This window comes from Phaseolus vulgaris, chromosome 8 (assembly GCF_000499845.2).
Source record: "Phaseolus vulgaris cultivar G19833 chromosome 8, P. vulgaris v2.0, whole genome shotgun sequence".
Classification (NCBI taxonomy): Eukaryota; Viridiplantae; Streptophyta; class Magnoliopsida; order Fabales; family Fabaceae; genus Phaseolus; species Phaseolus vulgaris.
The window spans coordinates 5270081-5296873 of NC_023752.2; the positions used below are offsets into that span (position 1 = coordinate 5270081).

Sequence of the window (26793 nt, forward strand, 5' to 3'; positions counted from 1 at the left end):
TCATTTCAACATGAATCTCTCCTTGTATGAAAGTCATGTATACTATGTATGAATTTTCTGTATAAAGACTAAAATTGTATACATATGACACGACTTCAACGTGAATCGCTCTCTGTATGAAAGTCATGTATATTATGCATGAATTCTTCATATAAAATTGTGTGAACAAGATACTACTTATCCAAATTAATAATAATTTTTTTATCTATATTTTTAATAATTGATGAAAATTCAATAATAAACATGAAAAGCTCACAAATATCTATTGGATATAAAAAACAAACAATACAGATGAGTAATTTGCACAAACATGTTTAATAATATTATTAAGACACAAGTTTTTTTATCATCATATTTATGTGACACGTGTCACAATGCTAAAAGAAACCTATATTTTAAATAAACTTAATATACACTAAAACATATTTTATTTTTTAAATATCAATAAAATACCTAACTACATCATCTCTCAAATAATTTAAGAATTTCTTAGTATGTTCTTATTTAAACATCTCACAAATGACAATTGATAAATAAAAAATTTAAATGACTTAATCACACAGATGTAATTTATCCTACATATTTTGTTCAACCATAATTAACAGACAATAAATCATAACTATTTTTCAGTTTCTTTTTTATACATCTTTTTTCAAATTATCATTAGCATTCCTTTATAACTGAGTAGACTTTTCTAACTTCAGAGAAGATAGAAAATCAATGTTTGGACTATGACAAAAAACAAGTTATTCTAAGCTAATAAGTTGTTTTAAGTCCTTCAAAAAGTTAATGCAATGCCAAACCTAACCCCTAACCCCCATCTCCTCAAAGAAAAAACATAAAGTCATGTTTAATGGGTAATATATCATTTTTATAATGATGAAAGTCAATTTGGAATATTTCAAGTTAATGTTTATTACACATCAAATTAAGTGTAGTATCAACACTTCTCCATGCCATTTAAGAACTGTTTCATTCTTTGATTACAAAAAAAGATATTGTCACTTCACTATTAAACATACTTTCTAATTAATGACATTTTATTCTAGTAAAAAAAATGCATCAGTGAATCAAACTACTTTAATTAATAAGCCCAAGAAAAATATTTTAAGAGGTTCTACATCCATAATTTAAAACTGATTTTACTATTATCTTGTGCTACATAAAGAAAATCTATTAAAAACATAATATTAATAGAAAAACAAAAATATACAGTTTTACTATTTAAAATAAAATTTATACATTAAAAATTCGAGAAACAAAAATGAAACCATTTTCATAAATAAACGAACATGTTAAAATAATGAAGTTAAAAGTATATTTTGAGTGAAAAATAGCAGCAATGGCAATAAACATTTACACCAAAGTTGTGTGGTTTTAAAATTTGAAGATATGGAGTGCATATGAATTTGTGTGAAAGAAGAGAAAAGGAAAAAGAAAAAGGTTGTGTTTTGAGTGAACCTCAAACGTTGTTTTCTGAGAAAGAATAAGAAGCCACTAACTGTTGCCACATGTCTTACTACCATGTTGTGTGTCTGTATATAAAGGAAGAGAGAAAGGTCGGTTCCAATAACTTGTGGAAAAAATCACTGCCTCTCATTCTTCCCACTCAACTTCTCTAAGCTAAGTTACCAACAAACACCAACACCAACAACACTTGAAAGAGGTTGTTGAACTCAGTGTTAGTGTCATTTATGGTGTCCCTCAACTCAAACCCCCCTCAAACTTTTCCCTTCTTGGACCCCTTCAACATGGAGGATCCCAATAAGAAGGTTAGAAAGCCTTACACCATTACCAAGTCAAGAGAAAACTGGACGGACACGGAGCATGACAAGTTTCTCGAAGCTCTTCACTTGTATGTGTTTTCCTTTTCTTTTTGCTCTTTAACTTGTATGATCCATTCATGCTGTTGAAGTTTCGTTTTTTATCTTAAGTTTCAGTTCTTGATATAGTTTAAGACTTGTTTGGATGCTCTGTTGTCTTTTGTTATCCATGACGGGTTAATTTTGGGTTCTGTTTGTGCAAGGATTTTGTGTTTGTGATTTTTGCTGCTGTGGAGACCCTTTTGGTTTTTGGGTTGTGCTCTGGGTTCTTTTTTCAATTGGGGGTCTAAAAAAAATTCAATTTTGCATGTTTGCATAATTTTGCTTATTGTTTTCTCTTTGTATTTCTCTTTACTGATTTCAGATTCGACCGTGACTGGAAGAAGATTGAAGCATTTGTGGGTTCAAAAACAGTTATCCAGGTATTTTTAGACAAGTGAGAAGAGCGCTTGTGTATTTGAAAATTCACAATTGGTTATTTCACATTTTTTTTCATTCCCATGTTGGGCATTTGGGGTAACTATTCAGTGTTAATGACAGTAATGGCTTTAAGATTGGCTTAAAAAATGAGAATATTGGTGCACACTCTTCTATTTATTTAAATTCATTTGAAATCAGAGTTGTTTTGGCCTCACATCTTATTTTATAAACCTTCATCATAATTTTTATAGTTTTCAATAAATTCTAGCTAACAGTAAAACAAATGTGTTCCAGTGGTTCTAGCACTTGTCCTCAAGAATTGTCAGTTAAAAGTCCAGCATAGTTGGTAGGGTGATCACGTTTCCTAAATATATTAACATGAGTTTGATTCCTACCTGATCGTGTGGATAAAGCTTAGTTAAGAGAACCTTTACAACTTTAGTGATTTTGTCCATCTTAAAAGGGTCTGGTTCTGGTTGTTGGTTTGGAATATATACCATTGATGTGCACACACACACAATAATATATATATATATATATATATGTGTGTGTGTGTGTGTGTGTACTAGAAAACTGATTTAACTTTTTCCACCAAATCAATAATTACATCTTAATATGCATTTTTTAAATTAAATAAATCTATTCATCTGTGCTTTTCTTTACATTCCTAGGGGCAGGGGATGTGAGATGTTCATCATCTAGTGAAATATACATATTCAGTGTGGTTTTTCTATTTCCTTCCTACTGTATTTGATCCTTCTATGCAAAACTTCTTGTTGAAAAGAGGCTAGTTGTCTGGTGATATCTATGCTCAGATCAGATAAAAAGAAAGAAAAAATCTTGTAAAAACTGTTTTTCGATGTATTCTGAAATGTAGGACAGATTCTCGTAGTCTGAACTTGACATCTGAATCTTCTCTTGTACTCTTTTTGCAATCTATATATATGCGCTACTGCTGCTGAGTGTTGAGATTATACTTATTCAAATATTCAACACTTATGAATTCATTGTTTTCTTCCCTTCCTCTTTTTGGAAGATAAGGAGTCATGCACAGAAGTATTTCATGAAAGTTCAGAAGAATGGAACAAGTGAACATGTACCTCCCCCTCGTCCGAAAAGAAAAGCTGCTCATCCATACCCACAAAAGGCTTCTAAAAATGGTTAGTGTGACTAACCTCATTTCAAGTATATGTGACCTTAGGTCTTGTTTGAATAAAATTTCAATAAACACTTATAGAAGAAAAAAAATAAAAAAAGTTTAATGAATTAAGTTTCTTCCATAAGTTAAAATTAACTTTTGAGAGAAGTTGAATGAGATACTTTCTGTAAAAGTTGAAGTACATAAGTTGATTTTAACTTATGAAAGAAGTTTGATTTATTTTATATTTTTTTTTCTTCTCTTGTGAGTGCTTGTTGAGAAGTATATCCAAACAGGGTCATAATCAATGCATGAATAACTCTACTATTTTTGGCATTTTATCAGCTCTCACTATATCCAAAGTTACGAGGCCTTTGCAATCTTCATCTGCTTTGTCGGAATCATCATACATTTATAGGCCAGACTCATCATCTGTGCTAAGAACTGCAGTTGGCAGTGTGCCATTATCATCTTGGGGTTATAATCTTACGCCACAAGTTGTTCTTCCTGAAGTGACAAAAGGTTTTCTTTTGCCTGAACTATATTTTTTAAAATCTTAAACCATGTGTGTACCTTTTTTATGTATTCTATGACAAATTTAGATATGTGGAAATTTATGTTAACATGCATTTTCACTTTTATGGTTAGATCATATGGTGTCGAGTCAAAAAGTCAACCCCTTCAATTACTGCTACAGCAGTAGTAATGAGAGCACTCCTATGGGCTTGCCAAGTAGCAAACAGACAGATCAGGGTGACCAAGGCCAAACAATTAAAGGTAGGAATACGTTTTTTACTAAAATTTTAATTTGATACAGCCTAAAACTGACTAAAAAGCATGAATAGTGAACACCTGATGTTCATTTGGATTGTCACAAACTTTTATGAGTACATATAGGTATGTTTGGATAGCTTTTTTAGAAGAAAATAAGAAAATAAAATAAAATAGGTTTCTTTATGGGCTAAAATTAGTTTTTGTATAAACTAAGATCACCTTTTAAAAAAACCAACATGAGAACTTTTACGAATTAATTTGTGTATAAGCTAATTTTAGTTTATGGAGAAAGTCATTTAATCTTTTTTCTTATTTTCTTCTCTTAGAAGTATTTATAGAGAACTATATCCAAAGAGACCGTTTTTAATTTCATACATCCATTTTTTCTATAACTCTTTGTACCTTATCTATTCTTGTTTGTGTTCTCATGACATTTCTAATAACTAGGTCTGTTGGGGGTAGTACTTCAATTGAACAAATTTAAGCTATGGCAGTTTATAGGAAACTGGCCTTGGGAATCCATGGTGTTGCTTGTTAAAGCTTTCATTTCAAGGAAGTAAAAAAAAGTTAAGATAAAGTATCTTTCAAAGTTTCCACTTTATTCATTGAAAAGATTATTCAAGAACCATGCAGACCACAGCCAAAAAACCATAGAAACAGCCCAGAAGGATCTAGAAAGAAACTAAATAGAAGATCATAAAACAACCACTTGGATATGGGGCTGTTAACAATTGTTCAAGTACTATTGTTAAGTTCATCATGATGTGTGTCATGCAACATGCCTGGTGTTTCCAGTGTTCATAATCTGTTTATTACTGTGTTTTCATGCTTTGTTTGACAAATTCACTTGTCCTATTAAACAGCAATGCCAGATTTTCCAGAAGTATATAGCTTCATCGGAAGTGTGTTTGATCCAAATGTGACTAATCATTTACAAACACTACAACAGATGGACCCAATAAATGTGGAAACCGTAAGTGGCCTCAAGTCCTTTATTTTCTTTAGCCCCATATCATTCTTTTATTTATCTTTTTCCCTGATTTCTTATAGCTTAAATTAATAGGCCAATGTAGATTTATATGGCATTTTTCTCTTTAGCAGGTATTGCTGTTGATGAGAAACCTCTCCACCAATTTAAGGAGTCCTGAGTTTGAGAATGAAGTAAGTTTTCTTCCTAGCATACTGCATTTCTTCCGTTGGTACCTTTTGGTCAGTCTATTACTTTTTTGCACATATCTATTTGGATGCCTTTTTCATCTTTCGATCTTCTACTTCATTTATTAGATATTATGATGCTTGTTGTAAGATGATGTTTTCTACTGTCGGATTACGTTAATGTAATCAAAATACTGATTTTGCAATCTAGGTAGTTTGTTGCTGGAAACTACAGAGTGTAAGATTTAGGCCTGGGACTACAGAACTTTTTCTCTTGACACTTATTTTTATAGGGCTTATGATTCAAAATTGAGCTTTGATTTTTTATATTGGACGCTTTTCTTTGCTTAAAACAAAAAGTTCAATTATTTTTTATTATGGTTGCCTATGTTTTAGTGTTGAATGTCAACAATGCAACATTGTTTTAAGCTGACCATAATAAAATAAGCACTTCCATTTCTGATATTGTAAATGGAAGATGAATTACTGTGTCTAACAATATCTTGCTTTAATCAGTATTTAATAAACTATATCAAATACTTTTAATTACTTAAAAGTAAGTTTAAAATATTTTTGCACTTTCAAAATAGTAATTATTTCCCTTATCTTAGGCACAATCTACTTCTGTTTTCACAACTAATGTCCTAAGGGCACCCTATAGCATTTTCCTTAATTAGTTTGGATAGTTTTTCTTATGACCATTTGGGCAGTAGGATAGAATACAGGGTAGTGATAGTAAAGAGACTTAATTAGATAAAAAATAAGAAACTTAGAAAAGTTCTTAGGTGTTGTTATCAGAATTAGAGTTTCACTAATATACATAATTTGTTAGTACATACTTTTACGACACTGATTGCTGAGGTGAAATTTCAATCTTAATTGAAGAACAACTCTAACATCACTTAGGAACTATATCCAAGTTTTGTAGTTAAATATTAGATATATAAATGCTAATAGTTGAGAAAAGAAATTCAAGAAATTGTATTTCAGAGAGAACCGAGTAAGAGAATCTCCTTTTTTCCCTATTCAGGTTCCTTCGTCCAATAAAGGTGTTCTCTTCATTCCATATGTTCTTGTTTTTCTGCCAGAAGTATTCATTCTCATATCATTTTGCTGAAAAAATCTTAGAATCTGTATTGGTTTATTGAATTCGACTTAACATAGTATGACATCAAAATATATACTCAATGATTCACTCTTCACCAAACATTTGAAATGAATGCAGAGAAGGATGCTGTCATTGTACAATGCTAACTCGGAGAGAACAAAATCATCTCAGCCATCTTTAACTGACAGATCAGAGAGTGTTATCCTATCTGCTTAAGGTGTTACCAGTGGTTTTGCATGAACACAAATTTTAAATACTTTCTTGAAACAAAATAAGCTTCCCTCTCAGCTACCAACATAACTCCAAATGGTGAAATATTGGACACACCAGAGGAGCAAGAATAAAAGTTCTACTAACAGTTTGTAGGGTGAATATAGTAGGATGTGCACCTGCATGTAATTTACAGTCATTTAGGTTTGTGTGCATCTTATAAAGATGGTTGTCCTAGGAATGCAGGATAATGGGAATCCTGTTGAGGTAACCTTTGGAGGCTATATGTACAGAGAATATTGAGAGCTTGTGTGTGTAATTTAATGCCTTCTTTTTTACAAATTAGCATATAAGAGAAGAAGTGCTTTTAGTTAGGAGGTGTTGTCTATGTTGTACATAATCCAATAAACAGCATTATTCTCCTAAATTGTGATTGTGGTTGTTGTGTTGTTGTTATGTGAAATTATTTGCGTCCAATGAAAGTAAAAATGAGTAAATTTGTAATTACTCTACTTTTTTTTCTATATATTTTACAATTATGTTTACATTGTAATCACAATATCTGCAACACACCACTATGAGATGTTTGGCACTCCCTTCTGATATCTCACTCTCACAAAATCACATTGTTCAATCATTAACACTTAAAAGTTGGAATAGATGACTGAAAATTAAAGTTACATTGAGACTCTGATGTAACTCTATTGTGGCTACTTTGTGTGATTGGGGACCACCACAATTTCATATCATGAATAACATATATGATTGTGCAAGTTTATACTTTTGTTTTTTCAACAAAACAAAGGTTTATGCTTTTTAAAAATATGCATCTGAGATGAAGATGAGAACTTGATTTTTTTTGTCTTTCACAATAACAATAGAAGATTGGATCATTGAATAGCAGGATGTAAATTAGTTCAAAAAGATTAAATATGATTTGTCTTTTGAAATGGGATAGTATTTATTTAGTCTACAATAAATCATTCTTAGAGTCCTTTATTTATGACGGGGAAATGTAAGGGGTATGCTTCAAAAAACTGACTTTGAAATGAATTTTTTTAATAGATAAAAAAAATTATTCATTTATTTTAGAACTGTTTGAATAAAGTAATTAAAATTCTTTATCTCTAAAATGTCTTATTTTGATCTTGGAAAAACTCTTCTAAAAATAAAAATATAGAAAACTAAAATCGACTTATTCACAAGTAGAAATGGCAGTGTGAGATGGATATATATTCGTAATGAATATTGAACCAGTACTTATATGTTTATATAAATTAATTAAGTTTTGAGCCTTTTGTACAACTTTTTAATATTTTTAGTTAAGTTTCTATTAAATTCTTTTGTATCATGAGTATTTGAAATTTTATTTTTTTAATTAATTTTTTGTTGTTTAATTTTTTCTATTAATAGGTGTTTTATCATATTCCATCACCTTGTTTATTTGTGAAAAATGATCATTGAATAATAAAACATTAATTACACTAAACTTCACATTCTGAAATCATAATAGTTTAGTCATACTGAAGAAAAATTTGAGGAATTACCGAGAAGAAAACTAAAAAAAATGTTCTGTTTTACGAACTTATCCTAGAGGGAGACTCAATTGGATTTATGAATTTATAGGTTTCTTTGTTTTATGAATCTCATAATTATATTATATCTCAAATATTGTTCATAAATTCTCATTTTTAACTTTTAAAATGTTCTTCTTTTGTTTAATGTTCTATCACGAATTCATTTTTTTCATATTCTTTTTAAGAAGTTCAAATTTACGAGGGACTTGAAAATTAATTGACCATAATGATATTTAATTAATTGCAATTCAATAATTTTTATAATTTAATCTTATAATCTATGTTTTTTATTTATAATTATTGAGTTGAGATTATTTAAAAAAAAATATTTTAATTATTTTTCTCAATAACATTTGTCTTGTGTATTATAGAATTAAGCACGACTGATATCAAAAGGTTTTACAAATCATTTTAATTATAAACTTGAGGAAAGCAAACAAACAAATATCTTCTGAAGAAAATATCCAAGGAAAGAATTTTTCAAATTTTTAGTTTCTAATAATCAACTTAATCATCCGTAACTTCTTTATATATTTTTCTATTCTCTTTATCCTGATCCTATCACACCATCTTCATCATTCCACAAAAGCACAACCAGACAGAACAGACTTTACAGCTCTGCTACCTAACGACTTTCCTTCCATCTGTCTGGCCATTAACATCCCCAAAACATGAAATAGCCTTACTCCTCCTGAATACAACATTAGTCTTTGTTCTAAAACAAATGTTGGAAGCACTTTGATTATGTTAACAAAAGGAAGGCAGGCAGCAAATTGAAATCCCAGTAAAATGCAAATTGATGAAAAATCATTAATTACATAATAGCTATTTTTTTTTCCAAAGAAAAGCATCATATGAAACCCAACATCCATGCAGGAGGTAGATCAGCACAACATTAGGTGAATACAATCTAGTATACACATCAACAAGGATGGATAGTACACTATCTATACCCAAAACCCAAGTCTAGCTCTTGACCATACATCCCCTGGCTGTGACCTGAAGCATGGATTGACTTTGGGTTTGACCTCAGCTCCATCTCAAAAAGCCTCTGAAGTGCTTCTGGATGATTTCTTCCACCACCAACATCAGGAGCTAAATGAAATGGCCAAAAAGTATATCAAGAATTGAAAATAGATCGAGACTAAAAAATATAGATTAAAATTTGTCATGTGACCCGACAGCAGTCGCAAAACAAGAAAACAATAATCACTATCAGACATGATATCTTCCACCATAGTGTATTAGACTTGGTTGTAACATCCAAAAATTGTTGTATCACCGTGAAAAAAAACAGAAGTACTTGCTGCTTAGAGTGTGAACGTGGAAACAGAATTAGCTACCTTTAACACTACCACCCCAAACATAGCATACATGGCTTGAATAGGTATTTTGTTCACAAAGTAAAAGCAACTGTGTAAACCAGAACAGAGCAAAACCAATGATATGAACCGGAGGATGAATGTTTATGTGAACGCGGAAATGTATCTGAATCCGTGCATTGTGTCTATCTCGTGTACACACTTAAAGTTAAGTGTACAATGTTTTTGCTGACATGCTCATGGCAGACAGACTAAAGTGATTAACTAGCTCTTAAGACACCTACCCATTAAGATGAATGAAACATGGGCAAGCAGAAGAAACTACAATGAAGATCAACTGTGATCACCAAAATGTACAATAGTAAGTACAACTGTGCATTTTTTTATGCATTCAAGTTAGTCACAACAATCATACAAAGGCAAATACAATGCTAATGTACATCAAATGTTTTACCTTGTAATTGCATTCCAGGGCCAGCAAAAGAAGGATGCTGGTGACCACTAAATGGGAAGCCTTGGCCTTGCATTGGGTTTGGTTCCTGCATGAAGCCAGTCATCGGATTGTTGGGATGAGGAGGCACAGGTCCACCCCTTGGGAATCCACGCAATAGATGAGGTGGTGGGTGGTTTCCTTGCATGTGCAACTGTTGTAACATAGAATGATGAACAGGAGGATCAAACCCCGCTAGTCCACTGCTTGGTTGATGGAAAGGAGGACGAAGCATATTTCCTGGAAATTGATGATTTGGTGATGAGTCGTGATGAATCATGCCCTCAGGATTTGGAAGCCTCATATAAGAACTGATGTGTGGAGCATGAGAATCCAGTTGATTAAACATTGGGCCACCATGATTCAACTGGGGGTGGATCTGTTGAGATCGTTGGACATTAAGATTCTGATATGAAATACCAGGCTCTCTCATATCATAAGGACCACCATGAGGGTATGCTGGGCCTTCATGATTTCTCATAATAGGTCGGTCATCCCTAAATGCAGGATTCAGAGCTGCCAGTTTTCTGGTAATGTCAACTGTTGTGTCTTGGGACATATCTGTTTTAACTATATTTCCAGCAGATAAAAAGTTTTGCAGAGGATCACTACCTGTAATCAAGTTATCATCTTCGGGAAGGTGAATATCACGAGGCCCTTTGAAACCACTAGCTTTGGAAAATTCACTCTGAAGCAACGATGAATTAACATCTCCCTGGGAATCAGAATAACCCAACCACTGTTCATCAAATCTATTAGTTTTGGGTTGATGTGTTTGTTCTGGTGGCAGGACACCACTTCCACGCCTGTTCAGGGTATGTTCACCGGTGGGAGGGTGAACATTGTCTGCGGTAGGGAAAGGAAACAGAAGAGACTCTGAAACATCAGCCCCTGCAGATCCAACTGAACCCCTTTGAACAGAAAGGGGCGCTCCAACTGATTGAAGCTCCTTCATAAAAGCTGACCCAAAAAGTGTTTCTAGTGTCAAATTATTAGATGAATTGGAAACTTCAGCATTTTCTTCTCCAGGATTATCCAGAACATGGCTGGTAGTGAATACATCAGTATTAGGAACCTTGTTTGTAGAATCTAGAATAGATGATAGTTCCGTTTCATTGTGTGAGGTTCCTTTTTGTAACAAAGAAAGGAGGTGTAGGGATGCATGATTATCAATTGAAATAGACTGCTCAGTTTTTGCATCAAGATCTTTGTCCTGACTGGGCTGCTGATGTGATGATCCATTTTCACTAACTTGTGATAAAATTGACTGTTCCAGATCTTCACAGGTAAGAACTGCTGCAGAAACCTCAGGTTTATCACTCTTGGACAATTGCTCAGAGTTGTCAATAGTGGTATGTACTGCATTTGATGCCATATGCTCACTAACTGGTTCAGGATTTAGGAGAGAAAAATTAGATCCAATATGCCCGGTAGTTTCTACATTAGAAGTCTGCAAATCCCCCTTTTCGCCACCAACAATAAGTGAGAGCAAGTCATTTGGCCTCTGTGTCATCTCATCCACCCGACTCTTTTCTGTGGTAAGGTGAGTGGGAAATTAACAAAATAAGTTCAAATCAACTCAGAAAGTACAAACTTAAAAACCATAATAACATTGAAACCACTAAAGAACTTTTAACGTCTGTATACCTTCTTCAACAAACCAATGAGCAAACTTGGAAGATTGGAAGGCATGTGGACTCCATGTCACATCAGCTTTATGATCAGGCTGCTATAAAAACAAGAGCATAATTAATCAAACTCATAGTAAAATTGTAGTGTAGAGGCAGAAAATAAAACACTTGTCCAAACAACTATATTTTGAGTCAAGCAAGTATCTCTCTTTCACAAATATTCACCAGTTGAGGTATATCTACTTTTATAACCCCAAGGACACGAGACATAGTTGAATGAAGATTATAAGTTCAGTTAATGTGTTCTTGACATTGCTAGAAAGAAATTCAGTAAGTTCTACAACAATTACCTCGATAATACTAGTAGATTTATCACTGTCTACTGTTGAAGCATTTACCAAGGTAAGTATCTCTTTTTCACAAATATCCAACAGTTGTGTTTTATCTATTTTTATAACCCCAAGGACACGACACATAGTTGAATGAAGATGATAAGTTAACACATTCTTGACATTACTAAAAGGAAATTCAATAAGTTCCACAATTACCTCAATAACACTAGTAGATTTGCCACTGTCTACTGTTGAAGCATTACCAAAAAGCTTGTATAGAATAGAATTTGAATTGTCTGGATTGAAAGCTCCCACAGAGTCCTTTCCTTTTACTTCAGCATTCAGTTGAGATGCTTCCAAGACTTCTGAAAGAGCAGATCTCTTCCTCAATTGATCACCCGTTCCAATTGTAATGTCGGGGACATCCAAAACTGGTGATAAATTTAAAATGTTATCTTTAACATGGTTAATTGAAATATTAAGATTTGTGCTTTGGAGATTCTGTTGATCATTATCCATTTTCTTGGTTAATAATTCTCCTTTATTGCCAGAATTTATACTGAATACATGGTTACCTCCAGTATCACCAGGTGCAGGTTGTCCAGCCTATCCAAGCATCCGGATAAGAAAAAAAAATGTATTAAAAAAGAGTCAAGAATAATAGCACATTAAAGCACACATTATTTGTAAGTGATAAAGTAACATAGCAAGCAAAAGAACTACAGGTCATTTGGTGTCCACGTGACACGTTTTATAAATAACATTCTATGATTGTAATTATTAGCTAAGTAAAAATCTAGGAAGAAATCACACTCCTCATATTAAACTGAGTTCTCAAGTTCTAGGCTTTCAGTCTATAAGGAGAGAATTATGTCCGCAGGTAAGAAATAATGCAGCAAAATCCTACAATATCCTCTTTCATATTGATTCAGCATCCAATACGAAAAAAAGAGGCAGAACCCTAAAAAATCGAGGGTAGAGACTGTACTTATGTACCTTTCTGGTTATACAAATTTTGAATGTTGACATTGGAGTATGATACTTGGACATTAAAAATTTCAGCAGGATGTTGTTTTAAACATATCCCAATCTAGTATCGTGTATCCTCTCTTACAAGGTTATTAGGGACAATCAAATTACAGATCACTCTTCCTTGATTGGAGGTTGCTCTATAAAAATCTTGAAATCTCTAAAGCATTTTGTATTTTAACTAATAATTAGACATGAATCTAACATTCAAACTAGATAACATCAAATCAAAATTGGCTGCAATGACAGAATCTAAGTTTTGGTGTCTTGAATAAAGCCATCATTCACTTCAACTATTTAAGTTTATTAGATAAATGTCACTCTTCAGACAGCCAGGACATTTTATAACCACAGTCCAACCATCACTTTGAAATAATAAAGTCCTTTAGTGATTTCTAACATTTTTATGCCAGTAGAGCAGTTATGGTTGATTAAAAATACAAAATTTCATCTATGATTCCCATCTCAAAATATCACATAATAAAGAACTTAGTTCTCAAACAAGAAATATCAACTTTCTATCATAACATTAACAGTTACAAAAACAACAAATTCCCTACACAAAGAGAAAACATTTTAAAAAGAAGATATCAAAAATAAAATACAAATAAAATCAAGTTGAATGCCCAATTCAAGAAATTAATCTTTTCCCTTAACACTGAAATAAAAGCTTCTAAGAATAACTAGACTACAAAATATCACAAGTAAAATATGAATAAAAAATGTTAACTAGTTACCTCAGTTGAATGAGTGCTAAGGGGTGTTTTGGTTGCAAAATTTCGTTCCAATTTTGTACTTGCAAAACCAGGGGGTACAAGAGGTCTAGCTGCTGAAGGAGTCTGTGAAAAGGAAGAAGATTTCTCATCATTGCTTAAAGCTGCTTGAGTCACATGAGGCTCCACAGACTCATTGCTCCTACTAACTAGCCTTTTCTCATCGTCTTCAACAAGTGAACTTATGTCAAAATTATCGTTATTCTTGTCTGGGTTCAACTTATGCTTATCTTTATGCTGTTCCTTTCTCATCAGTTCAAAAGAAGCTGGCAAAAAAGTTGTCATCCATTTAATAAATAATTCACTAAACATTAACTTAACAATGATCCTAAATACAAAGGTAACAGAACCTCTAAAGACATAAATAATAAGAACAAATACTGACAACCACAGTATCTTCTAGAAAAGAATAGTTACCTCTTCTTTTTCTTTCCTCTTCAGCCCTGTCCTCACTTGTATACTCCAAAGAACCAAATGTTTCATCATTATAAGAGTCATTAGTCTCCCGCCGTGAGTGAGGTGCCTGGAAAGCATCCAAAGCAAAAGCAACACCAGGCATTGAAGTTAATAAAATTAAATATGATTTCAGTATTATCCATGGCATTGCCACAAAAATGATAATCATACTTCAAAGTTAGGAATTGTTGGAAGTAATCAATATTGCAATGTAGCCAGCATACAGCTGTCTGACATATAACAACTTCAACTAACCTTGTAAGGGCGTGGAGGATGATAAGGCTCATTAGACCGATTTGGCTGGTAGTTGTCATTAGCTCGAGGTTTGGGAGCAGACAACCCAGGGGTATACCCAGAGGGCCGAGGAAAAGAACCACTACCTAGAAGCCCATCATGCTCAGGACCTTGCCAAGATCTACGCGACTGGTTGCCAAAACGTTTTGCAGAATCTGCAAATAAATACAGATAATGAAATAGATCAAAAAGAACCTTTTACAGAAACTTCTACTTCAACACACTAATCAATGAGTCGTAAATATAAGGAAGAAAGTCATCAGTCTAGACAGTTGAACTTTGTATATAATTAAAGATTCTTCCGTTAAAAAAACAGGATTATTCTTGCTGATCAAGTGTAAAAACCTGAATCCCATTCCGATTGAGAATCACTGTCTTTATCAGACCGTCCAGAAGATCGAGTCTCCCATTTTCCATGGATTCCCCGCGAAAAGCTATCACCTCTGGTGGGAGGGGATGAACCATAGTCATTACGTCTAAAGCTCTGCATTGACAAACCGCCTGAACTTCTCTGCTTATCTTGAGAAACATCTTCGAGTTCACTGTTTTCCAAATAAATACATAATGGACAAAGATCACCATCAACAAAAGCAAACCATAACACAATAACCGAAAAAAAATCCAGCAATCCGGCACAAGTTCATTGACTTGCGTCCATCATACGAGTAGAAACAGATGATGCAGCACAACAAACTTTACCTTAAAAGCGATTGATCAAACCCACTAGGGAACTCTCTGCATATATCCAATCCACTTAGCGATAACAAAAATTCCCTCGTGTATGAAATTCTTATCTTCCTGAATCACCACCCACAGATTAGTGTTACAACACGCATCTTATTTTTTATTTTGATGGAAAACATGTATAACAAGCAACAAGATTATCAAAGAAGAAAGGTTACTTTGGAAATTCTTGATCAGTAGCCTGATCCAACAAACTCGGCTTTTCACTTTCAAAGCTCATTTTGTTCTCTCCACCTAAGAATTTCTCTCCACAAAGTTGGTGAAAATAGCCAAATATTTCCAACCAATTTGCAATGCAAAGAATCAACCACAAAGAGCACTAGTCAATAGTCATCATCACTTACACAATTCATAACGCAAGCTCACCCATCTGAGAACTAAAACCAAAAACTCTTTTGCTCCCAATACCAAACACGGAAAAGGTAAAAACCCTCAAATATTATTATCCTAGTGTAAGCACAGGGTGAATTCCTGTTTATTCATCGCCCACTTCTACAATCTATGATGTGGAAATCTTCAAAGCCAAGAAAACAAAGAACCCAGAACCAATATACACAGGCAAAATTCCAGTCACTGATCCAACTCAATCAACGAGACCCACTATCCAAAACCCGCCCAAGCTCCCTCCTTTGAGAAAAATTCGCAATACCCATCACCTAACAAGATGAAAACCACTCTCCTCTTCAATGAAATTCGTGAGAAATATATATACAGTTCATCACCCAAAAATCATAACGCAGATTCATTGTTAAAAGAAATTCAATTCAAAATTTGTGGAATACCCATGAAAATTGGCTCCAAGGGAAAACAAAAGGGACCGTAATCATTGAAGGGTTTGGGCCTAATCTAAAGCTCCGCCGTGAAACTAAGAAAAGGAAATGAAAAGAAAAAAACTAGGGTTTTTGGATTTTTACAGAGGACCTGCGTGGATCGAGGGTTATGGAGAAAAACGATCACCGAAAGAGCGTGGAATCGAATCTCGGTGAGTTATGCAGTGATGGATCGCAAAAGAGGAAGAGGGAGTGAGCGAGAAGAGAAAGAGATTTGAAGTGAGAGAGAGAGAAAATCGTTACTATTATGGTGTTATAATTATCTACGCCAGGCATTGGGATAGGAATGCTTTTTTTTTTCTACGATGATAAACAAATTAGTAATAATTATAATTAGTGCCTTAATCTCTCTCTCAAAAACATCACTTAATTCTTACTACTTTCTAATAATTATACATACATGTATCAGTAATTAAAGGATTTTTTTTATCATTATCACATATTATTAAATGTATGATAAATTTGTTTTTTATCATACTTATGATATAATAAATCTTAATTTAATTGGTATAGTTTTGTACTTGTTTAGATTGGGATTTATCCCAGATTTTAATCTTTTTTATTGCATGATTCGTATTTATTATTTCATAGTAGAGCCAGAGATAACTAATTTTTTAGTGTAAAATATTTATTTTTTATATATTTATTTATTTTTAGTGTATAAAATTTGTATGATGTTTATTACATACAATTTTTTCAAAAAAAATCCTACACGAACATAATATTTAAGGTGCAAATAATTTAAAAAAATGCAGCAGTAAGCAGATGACATGACAATTGTAACTTTTTTATTTGCAAATATGTTATTTTTTTTAGCAAAATTAAAATTAGTTCAAATTATAATTTTTATGTATTAGTTAGAAAAGGAACTAAAATGTATAATTATAAGTGTAAATGAATTTTTCTTTTAATTTGGTATAGTGAATAAAATAATCATAAGTGGGATTATGTTGGTTTTGAGTTAAAAAATATATTCCATGAAAGTTGACGAGGAGAGGAATAATGTCTATACTTCCTATAGAAAATCTTTATTGTGATTAAATTTATATTTAATATATATTTATACTTATAAAATAAAGGAATTTTTTTATTAGAACTCTCTGTAATTATTTTTTATTTTTCAATTTCAACTTAAATTTTTTTTTTATGTACTATATTTTTATCATCATGAAAATTAAGTAAAAGATGAAAATATGGATCTATGTTTTTACTAGTATATATAAACGTATTTTGTATTATATGTAGATAAAATCTGAACAATAAAAAATAAATTAAATAACTTTTAAAAATATTGTGACTTAACAAAATAAAAAATAAAACAATCATTAAAAAATAATTAATTACAAAAATATATATTTAATTATTAAAAATTAATTATTTAAAAAGTTTCTAAGAAATAAGAAAAATAAAAAGATAAGATAAGATTACATTTAATATTATTTACTATCAATAATGAGATTTTTAAAAAAAAATAAATGAAGAAATAAGGAAAAGTGAGAGGTTGAAATTTGTTTATATTAATTTTAATAAATTTATGTGAGTTGACATTTTAATTATTTTAAATTATATATTACCTTATTTTTTTGTTTTTTATATATATATTATTTAATTTATCTTAAATTATATATCAGTCTTATTTATTTATTTATATCATTGAATTTATCTTCTATATATTAGTTTTATTTATTTATTTTTAATTTTATTATTTAATTTATTTTTAAGTTATGTATTGTTATGTTTTTTTATTTTTTTATGTTTTTATTATTTATTTTATTTATATTTACGCATTCATCTTATTTATTTATTTATTATGCATTGGTTTTATTTATTTATTTATATTTATATCATTTAAAAATTGTATTTATATTAATTGTATTTATATTAATTGTATTTATATTAATTGTATTTATATTTATATAATTTATTTTATTTTTAAATATTGATTCAGTTTATTATTTATTTATATTTATATCTTTTAATTTATTTTTCATTAAGTATTGATCTTGTTTATTTATATTTATTAGGAATGACAGAGTGGGATGGGTCGTGCGGGTCGACCCGCTGAAAAAAACCCCGGGTTGCTTATTTCAACCTGTTGGCCCGCATAATCTGCAGCCCACACGGGCCAAGTGCGGAGCGGGGCGGGTTGGCCCGCATAACTTTAAAATGTATATTTTTTTTTTTTACACCCTCATATTTTCTTCATGTAGCCTCATATTTTACATTCCGAAATTTTTAATAACATCTTACAACGCATGTTTCATGAAACTAATATTATGAAACCATTACCTGATGCATTTAAATAAAAAGAAATCAAACTTTTTATTTAAAAACTTATTTTATTAATAAATAATTCTTATGCGGGTTGTCCCACAGACCCACGGGCCAACCCTTATGCGGGACAAGTTAGAAAAATCAATCCACAAATTCTATGCGTAGAGGGTCTATGCGAGACGGGACAGCGCGTATTGCCACCCCTAATATTTACATATTTAATTTATCTTTAGTTCTATTTATTAGTTTATATTTTTGTTATTTTTTTTAATATATTTATTCATATCTAAGTATTTTAAGTTTTTTGCATTAATTTTTATTTTATTTTATATTATTTGAATTTTTTTTTATAATTCTTATAAATGCATAAAGAATACTAAAAATAAAGTAAAACTAAATATTATTATTTTTATTTAATAAGTTTGGAAAAAGAAAGTTACCAATATGTTTTATTTTATTTTTATAGTTTTTATATATGTTTGAATGATGTGTTTAGATTAGTAGGACGAATATAACGTATCTTAATAGTTATCATGTTATGTGATTACTGAAAGTGTCAAAGAATATGTCAGTTTAGAAATAATTATAAAATTCATTGCATTTTGAGACCATGCTAATTATGGGTCTTTTTATTTGGAAGTCAGATTTTGATGCACTACAGGATGAAAGATAATGATCATGGTGTGTGGTATAAGGAAGTTGTCAAGTAGGTGAATATCTAGATAGTTTAGAGCAACGTCCTACACTGTGATATTTATAATGGGATTATTTGATACATGCTCAGCATCGTCAATATTAAGTAGTGAGTATATATCTCTTTGTGGAGTAATAAATGACTCAACTCGACATCGGTCCGGGTCGACTTGGCTCGTCATGGGTCTAGGCCAAATAGACTCGACTTGGGCTCTGACCCACTCAGTTGGACTTGGGTCAAGGTTTACTCGACTCGACTTTAACTTGGGTCGACTTGGCTCGACTTTGGTCCGAATCGACTCGGCTTGACTTTGGTCTGGACCAAATCGACTCAACTTTGACTTGGGTCAACTCGACTCGACATGGACTCGGACTGACTTTGTTCGACTTGTGCTTGGATTTACTCACCTCAACCGAGGTCGAGGCTAAGTTAAAATCCAATCCAAAATTCATTTTGGATAATAAAAAATGTATCCAATTCATATTTAATACATATTCAGTTAAATGAATTGAACTTAAAATCCAAAAATATAATTTTGGAGTTGAGATAAATCCATTTAAATAGATTAAAAGTGATATAAATTTAGATAATTATGGATTGAATATCACAATTTAAATTTTTTTTACATCCTTGTATATAATAATAATAATATTATTATGACTCTGGAACTCACGATCTCTCTTTCCCCTCTCTCTCTCAATTTCTCTAATATCTCACACTCATTATTCATTTCACAATCTCTTTTTATTTGTCTTTCACTTTCAATCATGACCTCTCACTTTTGGTTATGGTCTTTCTAGTTTCTCACTTTCAATAATTAAATATTAATAAGATGTATGTTTTATCATTTTTTGTTAACATTATTATTAAAATTGGTTATAGGTCATAATATGATAATTAAAATTGTCTTAGTAGTTTTAGGTTTTATGTTAATTCGCATATTAGTGTTTACATACGTAAAACACTTAACAAATAGAACTTATAAATACTTAGACATAATCAACTTTACAAATTAACTCATAAAATAAGATTTAAACTTATTTATATACTATATTTTAGCCATATTTATAAATAAGATGATATTTTCAATATACTATTTCATATTAAAAATTTAATATTTCAAATATGTACTAATTATTTTGGAAATAATTTGATAAAAACCTAATAATGAGTAATATTACAGACTCAATAAACTTGTTAAATACATTAATATCATCTTATAATTTACATTAAAAATTCGTTTAAGATTGTAAAATTCGTTTTGAATATAAAATCTTCCTATTTATGTACTATTTTTAGACTTTATCTTCAATGAGACTTGATTTTTTTAATAAAACATATAAAAACATTTCAGCAACAAAAAATAATTGCTTCTCCAAAAACTTTGCTTAAAAGTGTACAATGACACTAATGATCAATTTTCACAATATCTATGTCCATTATGAATTGAACAAACCCATACTTATTTTTAGGAATGATTATTCTTCTAACGTCTCTTGAATTTAATAAATATCATTTATAATAATATTTTTAAATTTGTAACTAAAATATTGTTAAGTTATACTCTAAAAAATAAATGTTGCCACAATAATCCTTAAATTTAATAAAATGTTAAAATTTTACGTTAGATGTCAAATGAGGTAATTAATTAATTGAATAGTTGTGACTTTAGTCGTTGAATTTATATTAAAATGACCACTTTAGTTATATAACTTTTATAGAGTGTTTTTAATAAAACATGTGTAATTAATACGTACAATATAAAAGAATGATTAAAATAACGTCTTATTCCGTAATGAAAAGTATAGTACGAGAATAGATAATCATAAAACTAAGTTAATTTAATATATTATGTATATAATTAAAACTAAAATTATTATTAAAAACAATGTATTCCTACATTTAAAAATCATGGGATTAATTCCCCAAAAAAATATATTTAATAGCTAAGAAAAGAACTCTTCATCACGCATGATGTATTCATTTTGTTTGTATTGATAGGAAAACAATCACACAATAATTAAAAGTATACCATTGGTAGAATTCTTTAAATTTGTAAGAATTTACCATTAACAACAATATAAATAAAAAACGACAATAATAAGTATAAAAGAAATCAACAATATTTTTAAAAATAAATAAACTCTTTTAATATGATAAGTAAAACTTTAGTGACACAAGTCAGTCAATCAAAATTTATTAAGATAAATAAAAATATAAGAAATTCACATTTAAATAAACAAAACAATGCATCAAAATAATAATGTTTTCAAATTTGATGAATAGAGAAAGAAAAACTTAAAATAGAGCAATAGTGTGCAACTGATTTCTCCAACCACAAACTTTAAATCGATGATCACAATGATTAAAATGAACACAATATTTTATAAACATGCAGTAAAATTTTTAGTCCAATCCAATGTTGAACAAATTGTCAATAGTAATTTTGCTAAAGCTACTTGGTGAATATGAGAATCAAATTTTCTCTCTCCCAAATACTTTAAAAATTAACACCTTCTCTTGACTTACAATACCCATTTTCACTTAGGTTAAATGAGACAAAATAAGCTTGACAAGTTTGAGTTTTTTTATAAACGTAGTTTGAGTCCAACCCCTCGCAACTATATGGAGGTGACTGCCAATGTGACGATCTCACAACAAGTCTTAAAGCTTATGTCTTGACAATGTCTTAGTCATCATATCAACACCATTGTCATCAATGTGAACTTGATCCAATACCAACAACTTAGCATCCAAAGCATCACCTATAATGATATCTCACATTAATATGTTTGGACCTAGAATGAAAAGTTTGATTTTTACAAAGATGAATAACATTTTGACTCTCCACAAATAAGGGACAGTTATTGTGCACAAAATCATACTCTTGCAATAATTTCTTTAACCATAAAAACTTATTGTATGTGTATGTAAGACAATGAACTTTGCCTTTATAGTAGACAATGTTACACAACTCTGTAGTCTTGATTGCCAAGCCACAATCCCATTCAAACTTAATCCAATTGGAATTTATAGAGTTAATGTCTCCAATTATATCCGAGTTTGAGTAACCTATAAAACCTCAAATCATTAATACTTGTTGTAGTTGTATTTACAGTAGCATTTTTGTTATAGTATTCCTTATACCACATTTATTCTACTAAAATATTTCTATTTATTGATTAAAAAATAAAATAATAAATAAATAAGAGTTTTCGTTTAGATCACTAAGAAATAAAAGTTTACTTTGATAAACGATAAGTTTCCTAAAAAAAAAATATTACTTTGCGTATAGATAAATAATTGTATGTTCAGAAAATTTGAAATACATTAATAATTCTTTTTACAATAACTAAAATATCCAAACCCTAAATAAAAGATAAAAGACATAAATTTAAAAAATAATATATTTCAAATTCTTACTTTTAATATTTCCTATACATAAATAAATCTTATAAATTTTTATAATTTTAATTTATTTTAAACTATCATTTTCAAAGAACATATTTTTGTTTCATATAATATTTCAAATTATCCATAAAAAATATATATCTTTTAAAGATTTTCTGTCCTAAGAGTTAAGGTAACATTAAAATTTTACATGAAAATCCTAACCTAATAAAACGTTATTGATAATTTTATTTTCTAAGAAATCAATTTATGTAAAAAAAAAACTAGATAACGAATATAATATATTGTTTTTCAAAGAAAATTATTATTATTATTATTGTTTTCTCAAAAATGGTAAAACGGTTAGTTTTGGACTCCTTATCCATTCTTAGCTTCTTACACTCAAACAAATAAACACAAGTTCCTTGTATACGCTTTGGTTGGCTAAGAATTTCTCTCATACCACGTTGTTCATCTTCGTAAATAGGATTCAACACAAGGGGCATTTTTCAACACTGTTCCAACGCTATCTATCCATAATCAGCTCAGAGTGTGTGAGCACTCAGTAACCACCATGGCCACTGCTCCTTCGCTCCTGCACTCATCTGGGTCCTCATTTTTCTCTCAATTTCGTGCCTTTCCATTCTCTTCTTCCTCTTTAGTTTTCCCTCACGGAAACAGACATGGGAATGCAGTGGTGTCTGTGAGGGCATCTGATTCGGCAGTTGTGTTGGTGGAGAAGTCTGATGCAGAGAAGGCCAATAGGCTCAAAACAGCTTACAATGAAAAAGTTGTTCCCTTGCTCATAGAAGAGTTCTCTTACCCCAACAAGCACCAGGTTTTGCGAAGTTTTTGTTACCTTTGCTTAATGGGCGTATTGTTAAGATAGCTTGACATTAAAAGTTTGAATCTTTTTTGGTTTCGGTTGATGGGATTCTGCGGGTTTGGTATCATGTGGTGGGACAAATGTGATGGGCGTGTGTTTTATGTGGGTTGTCTATGAAGTTTTGTTTTGTTTTTGTTGTTTCATTTTAATTTTCATGGTTTAGGGTTGATGGGGCTTGCAACTTTGGTCTTACACAGTGGGGAAATTAAGGTTAGGCATGATAAGTTGTTTTGGTTCATGGTGAAATTTCAGTTTTCCCTGGGGGCTGATTAGGGGGAAGGGGGACTAATGGTGTGGAAAGAAAACAAGGATGAGGAGAAAATGGTAGGGAAGAAAGTATTGAAATTTTGTTTATAGAATGTCGATGTTTTTCTTCTAAACCAAATGTAAGAAAATGTGTCTTTATCTGCCCTTTCTTGTTTATACTCTTTTCTCTCCCAAATATACCATAAGTTTCAATGTAATATAGTGTGAAAAATGATCATTTGGTTTTCCTTCAATTTTTGCAATGTTGGGTTTTATCTTCATTTCAGGTGCCTAAAATTGAGAAGATTGTGGTTAACTGTGGTATTGGAGACGCTGCACAAAACTCAAAGGGTTTGGACGCTGCAATAAATGATCTAGCAATGATCACAGGGCAGAGACCTGTGAAGACTCGGGCTAGGGCTTCCCTTGCCACCTTTAAGATCAGGGAAGGTCAACCGCTTGGGATTGCTGTGACACTAAGAGGAAACGTGAGCATGTTGTAGCATTCGATTTATATTGTTGATTGGCATGTGATGCTTTAATGAGTTTGTTAACTCTTTTTACCACGACTGTAGATGTTTTCCAATTTGTAGATGATATTTTAGATCAATTTGAGTATCATGATGTTATTGGCTTCTGGTACTGAGCTGCTACACTGCTGATACATGGATCTATTATTTTCTTAACAGTGTGGTTGTTTTGCTGGTACAATTACAAGTCTTGCTATAAGGAACCTTCTTGACTAGTGCTGATATAAGGCTGGAAATTTATTCTGAAATGTGTTGTTGCTACAATTTTTTAATTTGACCATTATCTGCGGCTAAGGATCTTGTGTAAGTTTTTAACATCCCTTGAGAGAAAGAGAATAGAATGAGGTGCAAGTATTGGATTGGAATAAAGTTCCATCGGGATTTATATGATTATGAAAGGGTATTAATTATTTACCGAGGCATTGGTAATGGATACGTGGCCAACAATAGAACTTGAGAAGTTAAAATAATCTTTTGCAGATGTGCGGATTCCATACTGATAAATGTGCTGCTGTTTGTTAACTTGTCCTTATGTGCGACTAGGATTGTATATGCCTTTTGACATCCCTTAAGAGGCATAGGTATAGAATGAAGTTTGGAAATTGGAATATAGTTTAATGGAGAGTTATATGATTATGAAAGAATTTCATTTTTTTACTAGGGCATATTCGTTTGGTCTGGGAAGTTAGTAGCATTTCTGAATAGTTGTAATCAATAGGTGGCCAACTTAAGAACTTGAGAAGTTTAAAATAATCTATGGGAAAAGTGTGGATTTATACTCAACACTAAAAGGTAACCTACAACATAGTTGCTATTTAGGTTTGGAATATATGCTTTCATTTTGCAAATTGGCAATATTCTTTGTTGACATAATATGCTCCCCATCAATTAGAGATTGTCTTGTAACAGAAAATGTTTACCTAGAAAACATTATTCTCCACCTATAGGAACAGAAGGTAACATTATTCTCAGATATCCTGAACTTGTTTCTTTAGAATCTGAAAGTTAAAGTAAATTTTGGCCTTTTATTTTGTTTTGGATGTGTGTTTATGATGGTCAAAGTTGTTTTATTTCGGATACCTACTCTAATCATTATTGTTTAATTTTCATTGTCCCCTTCACTTCAATAAAAAGTGTTGTAAACCGGAATTTGCTGAATGAACTATCTACGCGTTTGAAAACATATTTTACCACCCAAAATTCACATCTTGGATGTAAAAATCTGAAAAGTACAAGCCATTAACTCAGATATGCCTATCATAATCCATTTCATAAACGCAATGGTTTCTGATGTCATGCAATATATGCAAATTTGATATGCATTTGAACTTACATTACAGTTCTGCATTGACTACCGAATCCTAATTCTGATATTATACATAGTCCTGCTGTATTTTTACATAGCAGAAATTTGATTTTTGACAGATTATGTACTCATTCCTAGACCGAGTCATCAACTTGGGACTTCCGAGGACTAGAGATTTCCAAGGTGTGAACTCCAACAGCTTTGATGGGCATGGAAACTACAGCATTGGGGTAAAGGACCAGGGTGTATTCCCAGAGATCAGAGCTGATGTTGTTGGCAATCCTAGGGGAATGGACATCTGCATCACCACAACGGCTAATACTGATAAAGAAGGTCAAAGATTATTGGCTCTTATGGGTATGCCCTTCAGAGAGGGAAGTGGTTCTGCCGCGGCGGCACCGAAAAAGAAGCTTAAGTCTCATCATTTTGATTCAAAAAGGGGAGGAAGAGGAAGGAAGTGACACAGTTTTGATGCAAAATCTTAGGATTAAAGTAAGGTTGGAGACCAGAAGAGACTGTGCTGTATTCCTTGTTTCATTCAGATGTAATGTTAATATGTTACTGATTCTTTTTTTTGTATGAAGCATTTCCATGCTTTAAACCATGTCTCTGATGGATTTCATGCAGATCCTGCTTTCTAATGGATTTCCATTTATTTCCTGATTATGTGGTTCACTCCACTGTTGTTTCAGTGTGCATTTGGTTCTCTATTCATTTAGTCTACAATTAGCAATAATCCAAAACACCCTAAATTAGTCAATAGAGGCATGAATACTTATCAGAACTTTCTATTACATTTAAAATAATCATTATAGAAGTTAAAAACTTTACCATTTACAACACTGTAAGATTTTTATATTGTTAATTTAACTTCATAGAATTTGCCATTGGTTAGAAAGAAAACAGTTAAATCCACAAAGGGGCTTAAATTGTTAGTCTGAGATGGATCTCACTTTCTGTTTTCCATTATTGATTAATTTTAAACATACAGTTGTCTTTAAAAATATAAAAATCATGCAATATTAATAAAAACAAAGATATCAAATGTTGACTTTAGTAATCATTTTAAACTTGGTCAGCACGTTGATTGAACATTAAAAGCTAATTAACTAGTGTTTATGGAATTAAAACTTGGTCAGAAATGTTGATTGAACTTGTTCCACTGAATCAATGATATATAACTAGGAAGAAGGTTGAAAGGTTGGACCATAAATGTAGAATTAGTATGATCCAACCAAAATTTAGTTTTGAAGTGAATAACTGTAATACACTTTTTTGAAATGGTTGAGGTACAGTGATTTTCTAAAAATTTCCTAAAGTATAACAGTTATAATCTGTAATTTATTTGATTTTTTTATTAT

At 31.2% G+C, this 26793-nt stretch overlaps 3 protein-coding genes across 10 annotated transcripts; 2 read left to right on the forward strand and 1 right to left on the reverse strand.

Annotated features, from left to right (window-relative positions):
- The first annotated feature begins 1518 nt into the window (after positions 1-1518).
- On the forward strand, positions 1519-7135 carry LOC137827255 (protein REVEILLE 6-like). 2 transcript variants are annotated; one of them, XM_068633528.1, is made up of 8 exons: positions 1519-1855; positions 2188-2245; positions 3280-3403; positions 3727-3903; positions 4030-4158; positions 5019-5128; positions 5254-5316; positions 6536-7135. In XM_068633528.1, exons 1-8 carry the CDS (start codon positions 1695-1697, stop codon positions 6632-6634), a joined length of 921 nt encoding a protein of 306 aa, XP_068489629.1. In that variant the 5' UTR covers positions 1519-1694; the 3' UTR covers positions 6635-7135. The 2 variants fall into 2 exon arrangements, with proteins under 2 accessions (XP_068489629.1, XP_068489628.1); XM_068633527.1 differs by having other exon boundaries at positions 1522-1855; positions 5257-5316.
- Positions 7136-8978: 1843 nt separating this feature from the next.
- Positions 8979-16334, reverse strand: LOC137826620 (uncharacterized). 7 transcript variants are annotated; one of them, XM_068632660.1, is made up of 13 exons: positions 16059-16334; positions 15621-15932; positions 15435-15510; positions 15232-15330; positions 14878-15074; positions 14494-14687; positions 14200-14305; positions 13747-14048; positions 12556-12586; positions 12197-12411; positions 11665-11746; positions 9982-11550; positions 8979-9300 (listed from the first exon to the last, which is right to left on the reverse strand). In XM_068632660.1, the coding sequence occupies exons 3-13, from the start codon at positions 15494-15496 to the stop codon at positions 9149-9151; spliced, it is 3009 nt and encodes a 1002-aa protein (XP_068488761.1). In that variant the 5' UTR covers positions 15497-15510; positions 15621-15932; positions 16059-16334; the 3' UTR covers positions 8979-9148. The 7 variants fall into 7 exon arrangements, with proteins under 7 accessions (XP_068488761.1, XP_068488762.1, XP_068488757.1 ...); XM_068632661.1 differs by having other exon boundaries at positions 11665-11743; positions 16059-16327; XM_068632656.1 differs by having other exon boundaries at positions 12197-12586; positions 16059-16327.
- A 6510-nt stretch (positions 16335-22844) lies between these two features.
- LOC137824232 (large ribosomal subunit protein uL5c) lies at positions 22845-26098 on the forward strand. Its single transcript, XM_068629769.1, has 3 exons — positions 22845-23302; positions 23884-24084; positions 25552-26098. The coding sequence occupies exons 1-3, from the start codon at positions 23039-23041 to the stop codon at positions 25891-25893; spliced, it is 807 nt and encodes a 268-aa protein (XP_068485870.1). The 5' UTR covers positions 22845-23038; the 3' UTR covers positions 25894-26098.
- Positions 26099-26793: the final 695 nt, after the last annotated feature.